At 43.2% G+C, this 11,347-nt stretch overlaps 1 protein-coding gene across 1 annotated transcript; it reads right to left on the reverse strand.

The window, feature by feature from the left end:
* Positions 1 to 4,523: 4,523 nt before the first annotated feature.
* On the reverse strand, positions 4,524 to 5,511 carry LOC131417096 (putative olfactory receptor 3A4). The gene has a single exon (XM_058560064.1). It carries the CDS (start codon positions 5,466 to 5,468, stop codon positions 4,524 to 4,526), a length of 945 nt encoding a protein of 314 aa, XP_058416047.1. The 5' UTR covers positions 5,469 to 5,511.
* Between the last annotated feature and the right edge of the window lie 5,836 nt (positions 5,512 to 11,347).

Raw genomic sequence — 11,347 nt, forward strand, 5'->3', positions numbered from 1 at the left:
ACCTTATTGTCCAGCATTGAGCTGGACATTTAGTAGGAATTCAATAAACATTTGCTAGGTGAATAAATAAATGAAAATAAGTTTTATATCATTTATTAATTTAAACCTTACATGAGAATTTCTAGGTAATCAGGCCTGGTTTTTAATGCTTGCAGATTCTGTAGGCACGTGGTTGTTATATCTCTGGGCTTATATAATAAGCTGTGCATGACTCTATCATTGTAATTAATATATTGTATTGTAATTTTCTGTGTATTTTAAGTTCCTTGAGTGCAGGTGTTAAACCACTACAGCAAGCAGACATTGCTAACAGTGGAACAAATCAATTGTTAACAAAATAATTTGTTAGGGGAAAAAATGACTGAGAGGTGAAAATCACCTAGACCTCAGTACTTAATTGTTATATTCTACTGTGTTTCCTTCAATAAATATTTCAATGAGTACTTTCTCTTCATCAATAAATATGTCAATATATAGAAAATTAACCATTTCTTTTATAACTGCTTCATTTTCTCACATTCCTCTGTATCTCAGTCCATCAACTATCTCCTTTTTATTGGACATCTAAACTTCTTCCTTTATGTTGATGTTTGAGTGCAGCATATAAACATGCAGCTCTTCTCATCCTCAAACAAAACTAAAACGAAATCCCAATCTTCCTTAATTGTTTGTTTCTCTATTGTCTACCTTGGTACTCCCCTTCTACCAATCACAGCTGAACTTCTCCAGTTAGCTGTCTTCATCTGTGGTCCTCATTTCCTGACTTCTCATTCACTCTATAATCCCACTGCAACCATCTCCTACTCCCACCACTCCTCTCAAAGGGCCCTGGAAGAGGCCACACTTTTCCTGGAATGACCTCCTTCCTAGCCAACTTGGCACATGCCCACTCATCTTTTAACACATGGCTTGATATCCATCTCTTCAAGATATCTTTCCTCAAAATCATCATTCCCCTGCCAGAAAGACTTTTCTGTTTATCCCCACCGTGCATGGAGGCCATCTGTTACACAGCACATGTATTTGTTTCTTTAACTTGAGCTTTTTGGCTCCCTCTAATATCAAGGAATCACCTTGAGGCCAGAGCTTGTGTTTTACTCTTCTCTGCATCTCAATACTTAGTATTACTCCTGTTACATTTTAGGTGCTCAATGAATGCTTTTTGAATCGACTAATAATTTAATAGAATTATGCTTTTAGAGAAATATGTCAGGTTCGATTTAGTGACAGGTCCAGTTTAGTGGCAAGTCTGCACCTCTTTTCTCTCCTTAGATAATGCCTAACAATTGAGACCATCTTCTTTTTAATAGGACAGTGATTCATCTCATCAGTATCACCTGGCACCTTTTATGTGCCGGTAGAAGTTTCCTGTATTGTAAGTTTAGGATTCAGATAGAACCAGAAAATTCTAGGGCCCAAACATACATTAAGATAAACCCTTTGTCAATGGTGTCAAATGTCCCAAAGACTAGACCATCAGATGTTGTCTAGATCAGGGATGACAAACTCAAATGCCTACAAAGGCCAGACAGATGATGTGGCCAGGTGAAGGCTCCGGCAAACTGGAGACTAGTTGCCTTCTGCAAAGAGGGCCGTGATTCTTAGCCCTAGATGATCACTGACAAATAAGAATGTGGGTCCACTGTTGACAGATTTCATTTTCGACAAAAGCTGGAAACCATGGGAAATCTGATGATTTTTGTTTTCAAGTATTGTAAAGTACACTCTGTGCTCTGGATACAGCTAGCGGTCTTTTAGCTGAACTCTGTAAAACACACAAAAATAATTCCTTTCCATTGCTTTTCTAAGTGCAAACGTTCCTAATTATGAGAACAGTAAATTCACAGAGAATCTTTTCCCAGGGTTCCAAGTGGAGGGTGAGAGTTTCAGAGATTCTCCTCAGCCAGCTGCTGCAGAATGAGCAAATTCTCACTGCCCTTACCTGGGGAGCTTGCCTTCTTGGCCTCCCAAATCATTCTGGACAAATCTACCTCCCAGCAAGAGAAATTCAACTTTCTGTCTCACACGATCTTAACGTTTCTTTTTTTAAAAATCTCTAACACTATTAAAGAAGACTTGCATAATTGAAGAGATATACCTTGTTCCAAAATGGGGAAATCAATAATTAAAAGGTGTCAACTCTTCCTAAGTTTATACATTGATACTGTGTTAGGATAATTTTACAAATGGATTATTACAATTAATCTGGAAGGATGGTTATAGGAGAATAAGCAGCTACAGGGGGGGCTAAGGCTGGGACACCCCAGTGCTAAGGAAAGAAGAATAACAAGAAAGACCTTGACAACTGCATGTTAATTTGGGTTGTAATACCATAGTGATTAAAAAGTGCAGTGCTGCAAAAGAGAGTCCAACAACAGACCCCAAACCACAAGGATATAGCGGATGGCAAAGGTGTCATTTCATATCAGTGGGGAAAGAATCAATGAATCTATACATTCAAAAATAAAAAAAGGTTCTAGGCATAATACCAAAATCAGATACCAAAACCAGATACCAAAACCCTATAAAAGAAAAGATGGTGTAATTCGACCATGTATAAATTTAAAACTTCTGTATGGCAAAAGAGAGTATCACATTTGCAATATACATGAGACAAAGAATTCATTTATTTAAATATTTATTTATTTTTATTTTATTTTTTTTTGTGTGAGGAAGATCAGCCCTGAGCTAAAATCCATGCTAATCCTCCTCTTTTTGCTGAGGAAGACCGGCTCTGAGCTAACATCTATTGCCAATCCTCCTCCTTTTTTTTTGTTTCCCCAAAGCCCCAGTAGATAGTTGTATGCCATAGTTGCCCATCCTTCTAGTTGCTGTATGTGGGACGCGGCCTCAGCATGGCCGGAGAAGCAGTGCGTCGTGCGCGCCGGGGATCTGAACCCGGGCTGCCAGTAGAGGAGCTCGCGCACTCAACTGCTAAGCCAGGGGGCCAGCCCCGAGACAAAGAATTAATACTATTAATAAGTTAAGAGTACTTCCAAACTTATATATCTATTTCTAAGACGTCTGTCTTAATGTGTGTGTTACATATACACGTATATGTAACTTTACTAGAGATTAACTAATTTAGAACTAAAGGAGCACTGAGTTATAACATTTGGCCTATCATATTGGCAAAGATAAAAGCGATTATGGAAATGTCAATTTGTTTAACCTTTTCTGAATGGCAATTTGGCGATATGTCTCAAGTGCTTTGAAAAAGGTCATATCACTCATGGGAATTTATCATCTGCAAATAACTACAAGAGTCTGCACAGATGAATCTACAAGGATATTCATTGCAGCACTCCATACAACAAGGTTATTTGAACCAACACTGATTCATTAATAAAGGGTTGTTAAATCCATTTTGTTCCATCCACCCAAAGGAATACTATGCAGCCATAGAAAAAGATGTGGAAGATCTATATTTAGTGTCATGGAAAGATGCCCACCTACATTATTAAATGAAAAAAGCAGGTTACAGAGCTTTAGGTATAGAATAATTCCATTTTTACAAATACATATTAGATATGAAAAACATTTTAACAATCATATGCTAAATGTCAATAATGATTATTTCTGAATGGTAGACTTATGGATAATTTTAATTTTTTTTGTACTTTCTAACTTTTTAATAAGCACACATTTTTATTGCATTGTGTAAAAAGTTGTTTAAAGCTATAAATTGAATCAATCAATACAGAGGGAGAGAGCTGGTTCAGGTTTACATCAGAGAGGGCAAAGACCTCCATCCAGTCAGTCAGGAAGACTTTTCCAAATGAGCCAAATCTTTTACTCTAATTAACTTTATTACACATATTTTTTGTTATTGTTGGTCCAATATGAAAATACTCTACCCCATCTCTATGATTTTTCCAAACAGTGCCTATTCCCTCAGATTGGGGTTTTAAAATCTGTTCTTTTTGTTGGTTTATTTGTTGAAATGGGCCTCCAGCAATTCCCTCAACTTCTACCAGTTGCTCTGAAACAAACTGTAAATTTGTTAAAGGAACAAAACTTCTTAATTCGTATATTCATTTCATTTCAATAGTTGTTTCCTATAACACTGATCTTTTCTTCTCCTTCTTTGTTGCCCATCCGTCCACCTCACCTTTAAGATTCCCTTCCTACTGAAATGATTTATTGCTCTTGAGAGGCAGTAAGATGTAGCCTGCTTAGGTTGAAAACCCAGCTCTGACATTCGTTAGCTATGTGACTTTGGGCAAGGTACTTAACCTCTCTGAGGTTCAGTTTCCTAATCTGTAATTTGTAACTCTGTATCTACCTCATAGGGTTGTTATGAGGATGAAATGAGTTAATAGATGTCAGTCACTTAGAACAGTGCCCTGGCACGTAGCAATCAACATATAAGTAATAGCTATTATCATTTTCATTGTACCTTCCTTCCTAAGCCGGCCTCTGATCTGATTTCATCATACCCACATTCCACTTGCATTAATCACAATGCCTCTTGGAAACGATAAGTGGAGCCACGATATTTGTTAAGACCAGAGGAAGGGCTCTCATTGGGGGGGCCGTCTCCCCGTGAGCACCTGCTGCAGGGCGCCCTGCACATCAGGGTTCCGGAGGCTGTAGATGAGCGGGTTCAGCATGGGGCTGATGACAGTGTTGAGGATGTCAATGCCCTTGTCCTTGTCTGAAGCCTCCGCTGAGCCCAGCCTCATGTAGCTGAAGACGCCTGTCCCGTAGAACATGCCCACCACAGTGAGGTGGGAGCCGCATGTGGAGAAGGCTTTCCTCCGGCCCTCAGCAGAGCGGATTCGCAGGACTGCAGCTACCACGTGTGCATAGGACACAGTGATGAGGACCAAGGGGGCCACACCCATGAAGGCTGCTGCTACAAAGAGCAACTGCTCATTGAGTTGGGTGCTGGAGCAGGAGAGCTGGAAGAGCTGTGGGAGGTCACAGTAGAAGTGATTGATCACGTTGGGACCACAGAATTTAAGAGTAGATAAGGCAATGGTTTGGGTCAGTGCATTGGTGAAGGAAAAGACACAAGACACACCAACCAGGGCTTGCTGGATTCCCCAGCTCATGCAGGTGCTGTAGGTGAGGGGCTGGCAGATGGCCAGATAGCGGTCATAGGCCATGACGGTCAGCAGGAAGCAGTCCACCCCAGCGAGGAGGTGGAAGAAGAAGAGCTGCGAGAGGCAGGCCCGATAGGGAATGTCTCTGTTATGGGACATGAAATGCCTCAACATGGCAGGGACGGTGACACTGATGCACCCGACGTCCAGCAGGGACAAGTTCCCCAGGAAGAAGTACATGGGGGTGTGGAGTTTGGGCTCAGTGAGGATGGCGGCCAGGATGCTGAAATTGCCACCAAGGGTAGCTGCATAAGCAAGAAGGAAGATGACAAAGAGGATGGGCTGTGGAGCTGGAGTCTCCGTTAGGCCCAGCAGGACAAACTCCGTGACCACGGAATCATTTCCTGAGGCTCCATCCATGACTCTCTTCCACCAGCAGTAGAACTGAGCAAAGCTGGATGGTGCCAATGGTGGTAAAAGGAGAATGAGATATTGATAGCACCCACAGAGTGTAGCAATGTCCAGGAGGGCCAGGGTGGAAGGACACATAAAATTTAATGGGAAGTTAAAGACTGAGACATAATAGGAAAAGACTTGATAAATCTAACTCTTAATGGGCAAGAACAGTAGCATTGGACAGACTCAGACAGATATAGATGAACTGACATAAAACAGGGAACAAATGTAACATTTGAAAGGTAAAGGGAAGGATTGTTTTCCTGAAACCAAATTTCCAAGAAGAAAACTCCAAGCCTGCAGATGGTGGCATGGCCATAATTTGGGTACATAAAATCCTAGAGGATGAAATGGAGGCATCAGGGGAGAGAGACAGGAAAGCATGCTCCCCCACAACCTGTGTCCCTGCAGTCTCCACATACACGTCATCACATGCGATGGCAGTACTCAGATGCTTGCCGTTGCCCAGACTATTAACAGATGGACCTGTGAAGCCATGAGACTTGGTCTGGACTTTTCAGAAAAAAAGCGAAATGAAATGAAATGAAAACAGTGAAACTCGATGAGGAGATTTCATTGAGGACACCTCCAGCTCCATATCTGGGGACTACCAGCTTTCTAGATTTTCTAAATAGAAAGACTATATTGCATTTCTCCATATAGAGTCTGGGAAATTTGGGCTCCAAAATACCAACCTTTACTGAATAAGAAAAATGTAAAGAGAGCTTTTGAGCAGGGCAAGAGTTTCCAGCCTTAAGCTCCAGTGGGTTTGGTGGATACCCAGCTGAGCTGCCTCACTGGAGACCCAGTGGAGGTCTCTCATACAGCTAGACAAATAGATACCCAGAGGCCAAATTCCCTCTGCTTCCAATTCCACCATCATTTAGCTTCTTGCTCTTCTGTATCCTGGTTCTAATTGCACATCATTCAACACACCTGCTATCAGGGACCTGATGACCAGATAAGGGTCTGTCACAGCGGCATGACTTTCCCACACACATGATTAGTTAGATAATGCTTTCCTTTCCCCAGCTCCAAAGTGGTCACATGAACAAAATACACAGTGATCTGCCTCAACCTCTGGCTGAGGGATGGATATTTAAGTCACTCACATGGAGTCTACCCTGAACAGGAAAAAGCTGATATCAGAGTACTCCAAGGGGCAAAAGGCATGAGCAGAGGAGGACATTTCCTGAAGATTAATCTGAGAATAATGTCCTCAAGTCCACAATGGGTCAACCAGCATCTAATGGTCTTGCCTTTTCTGCATGGGCATGTTGTTCTGACCATCACCTCAAACTCAATCTCTCCAGATCTGAACTGGCCTTCTTTTTTCTCAATCTGCTCTTAAATATTTCGATATCAGCCTTACCATCATCCCACTTAGCAAGGCTTGAAACCTCAGTCATTGCTGACTCCTTTCTATCTCTAACCCCTCACCTTCAAGCACCCAAGTCCCACATGATATTTCTGGAGGAAGAGAGAAGCCATTCCAGAGCCCAGAAGATGAACTTCACTTGGATGTTCAACTTCACTTGAAACCAAGTTGTGAGAGGACAATGAGAGGTCTTGGGATGACACTCACCCAGTCACAGGGAAGGACACTTTGTGGCCAAAGAGGAGGAGTAGTCACTCCGTCTCAGAGGTCCCCACAGAGGGGAGAGCTTATAAAGCACAGAGAGACAAAGAGACAGACAACTCGGCTGACATCATTTTCATGATGGGATTTTTCTCCGCCCCATTGTTACCCCTGGAGGCCTCAGAAATTAGCACCTTCCAGGGGGAGCTAGAGCCAGATAAACACCTGCCTTTGCCACAAACATAATGATCTCTAGAACCTTTAAAATGTTTTAAATGTTCTCAAAATGTTTCCAAGTATGACCTTCATGGATATGGCAAAATTCATTCACTTATTTAACAAAAATGTTTCTGAGCACTTACTATGAACTTGCACTCTTATCAGCATTTTGTAGAGTTGAAACGAATCTCAGAAAATCTTAACATGAAGTGAAGGTCACACAGTGTTGGGGATGAAGTTGGGACTTTGGGTTTAGTCCAGCCCATCATCTTGGTGGGGAGGGGCAGTGACTTGTGACTTCCCAGCCATGCCTGCAGCATGGAGCTGAGAGGCAGGAGGAGCCATGGGCAAGATTTGCTCCTATCTCATCCTTGTAGCAGTGTCCTCTCCTCATCTCACAAGAACACCTCACATCTCCCATCACAGCTCACTTTAACCATCCTCAAACCCGGCTTCTCTTCTAGTCTCAAACAAATGCTTCCCTTCTCTCTGCTCCCATGGTATAATCGAGACCCTGTAATATCCTGACCTCATGCCTCCGACACCATAAAGAAAGATAAAGATTTGGAGTATCCTCTAGACCAAGACCACCCTACTTTTCCAAACTCCTGAAGGTAGCTTTAGGCATCAAATACGAGCTTTAACAATTCCTTGTTAATTAATAAAGCTTTCCCACTGGCTTTTGTTAGCAGATTTGGGAGAAGCTCCTTGCAGGATCCATTCAGGAGACTTACAGTGGCTCAAGGCTGTCATAGGCCAAGGAGGAGTTGTCAAAGAATTAGGATAAGTTGGGATCTCTGTTAACAGCTATCCATGGAAGGAAACTTCTAGATTCCAGAGGCCAAATGGAGCCCATTATTGCACAGTCCTCTCCTGACATGACAAAGCATGCCTTCTCTCCCTGGAAAGTCTTCTTTTCTCACACCCTGTTAGCCCAGGAAACTCCATCCTTGAAGATCTATCACAGGTCTTCTCTCTTCCAGGAAACTATCCATGAGCCCATGGGGCTGGGTTAGGTGCTCTTCCTCTATACTCCCACAGCAATCTAAAGGCAGTGCATGCCGCTGATCCTCAATTGCTATCTCCATCCCAGACACTAAGCTGTTGATCCTAATACCTAACTGTGTTGGATATTTCTACATGAACAACCCACAGGACCCTCAAGCTCAACATGTACAAAACTGAATGCATCATGTTTTCCCCTAGTGTACAAAAGGTGTGCGCGCACGCACACACACACTAGTAGAACTACATGTCTTATTGTGGAAAAGCTCACAAGTAGAGAAGAAGCAGAGCACAATGATACCCTGAACTCTTCCTCTCCCACATGGAGCGGGGCTAAGCATAAGCATCACTAGACTGAATACACTATGGCAAGCTTTTCCATAGAGAGGGACTCCACCTGCCACAAACTCTCTATATATTTATCGGAATTGGAAGTGGGAGGGGAAACCTCTAGGCAACTGCCTAATGGCCGGCGCCTCCTGGATGAAGAAGTAAGCTTGTTGAAAGGGGGCTCCTCCGCTGGAGCTCAGCCTTGGTGATTAGCCCATTCTTCCATTGAGCAGCTGAGCAAGCTTTTTGCTAAGCTACTGAAAGGAGGGGAGGAAATGAGTAGCCAGATCTCCTCATCATCCAAACCAGATGCTCCTTCTCACCTTGCTTAAAGGAGATGGTAAATGCCATTCATTTGTTTAGCAACTATTAATTGAGGAAAGTACTATTTGCCAGGCAACGTGACCAAGACAGACATGGTCCCTGCCCACGTGGAGCTTACTGCCTCATAAAGAAGACAGGTCTCAACAAATACTTATCTCCTAATCACTGTGCATATGCATGTGCACACACACACACAATCTTTTTTTTGTTTGTTTACAAAAAGGCATGATATTGAATAAAATTTTATTTTCAGCTTTTTTTTACTATCTTTATATTTTGAGCTTCATGTAAAACACTGTTCTTCAAAATTTTATAATGACTTTTGCACGTGCCAAAATTTACTTAACCATTGGGTATTTAGTTTCCAAGTTTTCACTATAATAAATAATAATGCAACCAAGTCTCTGAGTCTCTGAGTTTTGTCCTATGTCCTGAGTATTTTCTACCCCAATTTGTGCAAAGATCTTGTCTCATCCACTGGTATTCTACATTCTCAATACTAGATCCCTTGTTACCTCATGACAAAAGAACTAATTACTTAATTACTTATGTGTTATAAAAAGGACAGGGGAAACATGTATTCATCATATCCCGCAACTATATTCTTTATTATTCCTTGCCTTTATCCTTGTTTTGAGGGGAGTTTTAACCAGCTGCAAGACCTGTTGGCTTTTTTGTTAACTTAGGTATTTTGACTCAGTTAACTATAAAGGAAAAGAAAAAAAGATTCATTAAGTAAATATGTCACAATTCAAAGCCCTCATGTAATAAAGATTAGGTAGTGGGAAGGAAGCAAATTTGCTTGAGTTTTTAGACCATTTAATTTATATTGGGACTGATGATGATGATTGCATCATATTTACTTAAATGTCATAGTGATACAGATTTTACTCAACAGGACGGTCTTGCTCCAATGCCCAGACTTCAGCTTCCAAAAGAGCTGAAAAAGTCTACAATGTCTCTCTTTTCGATTATTTTTTATTTGATTTATACTTTTCCCATTAGTATTATTTTTGATGTATTTCATAAATAAAACACTAATATAACCATATTGCATATGCAGTGTTATTCTCCGCTTGAGAATGAAAGTTACTTCATCTTAGGAGGGAAGTCAAGATGGCGGCATAGGCAGACTCTGAACTCACCTCCTCCAGTGGACACAGCCAATTTACAACTACTCGTGGAAAATTACCCCTGAGACAGAACTGAAAACTGGATAAGAAGAACTCCTGCAACAACGGACAATCCTAATTGAGGTGGAAGAGGCAGAGACTCCCTTCTGGTGAGGAAAAACGCTGCCTTCACAAGCCGCAGCGCCTCATGGCCGCCCGGGAGCAGCCCACATGTACGCAGCCCTCCCTGGAGGCGCGGGGCCCGGAGCCGGGGAGCGGCCCCGCTGTGGGCATTTTGTGGACCCAGCACAATCGAGACGAGTGGCAGAATATCTGACTTTGCCTGCTACTAAAACATCGGGGAGTACCCCCAGAAAAGCTGCTTCACAAAGACATTAAAACTGGCTCTTAAAGGGCCCACGCGCAAACTCACCCGTTTCAGAAAGCATCCTAAAATCACCAGAAAGAAAGGTGCACAGTGCTGTGGTGAAAAGAGACTCACCTAATAGGCCCTGAGTGCATCTCGGTGAGAGCTGAGACCTCTCCAGGGACTGGGACATTGGCGGCGGCCATTGTTGTGGCCTGGTGTGGGCGTGCTGACACAGACGCCATTGGAGTTCTCCCTGGGGCCTGCTAGCCCAGGGTCTGCCCCACCCGCTAGAGCACCAATTTAATCCAGCTCAGCCAGGGCAGGCAGCCCACCCTAGAGACTGGCCCCAGCCAATAACAAGCCCTCAGGTAACTTGTGGGGCTGCATAGATTGCTGACTGGATTCTCTGTAGCCCGGCAAATGAGCCGACCTCAGTGGGGCAGGGTGTGCACAAGGAGTGGGTGGCGAGTGGGGGGTGGCGGTGGAGTGTGTGGGGCTCCGCCGTGGAGAGACTGGGTCCGCTTCGGGAGGTCAGGGCGCACACACAGGCAGGACTGTGTTGACTGTGTGTGTGGACCTGTGGGCGGCAGGGCTTGTCAGCTGCAAAAGTCTTGTGCTTCTCAAAGACCCACATAGGGGGTGTGCCCCACCTTCCAAAGCCTGAAACAATTGGGCGCTCCCGTGCCTGAGGCCAGCCTCACCCAGCTGCAATCCTCAGAGAGCTGACAAGAGACCTAATAGGCTAGAGGCTTATAGCAATTGTATGGCGCTGAGCCTAACAACCTGCCACGACGGGGCCCTTCTCACTTAAAAGAAATACTGCCACACAAATGTGGTATTAGAACTTGCAGCCAACTGTGCTGGGGCTCCCCACACCTGATAAAGAGACTGAAGGGCCCACAAC

This window comes from Diceros bicornis, chromosome 18 (assembly GCF_020826845.1).
Source record: "Diceros bicornis minor isolate mBicDic1 chromosome 18, mDicBic1.mat.cur, whole genome shotgun sequence".
Taxonomy (NCBI): Eukaryota; Metazoa; Chordata; class Mammalia; order Perissodactyla; family Rhinocerotidae; genus Diceros; species Diceros bicornis.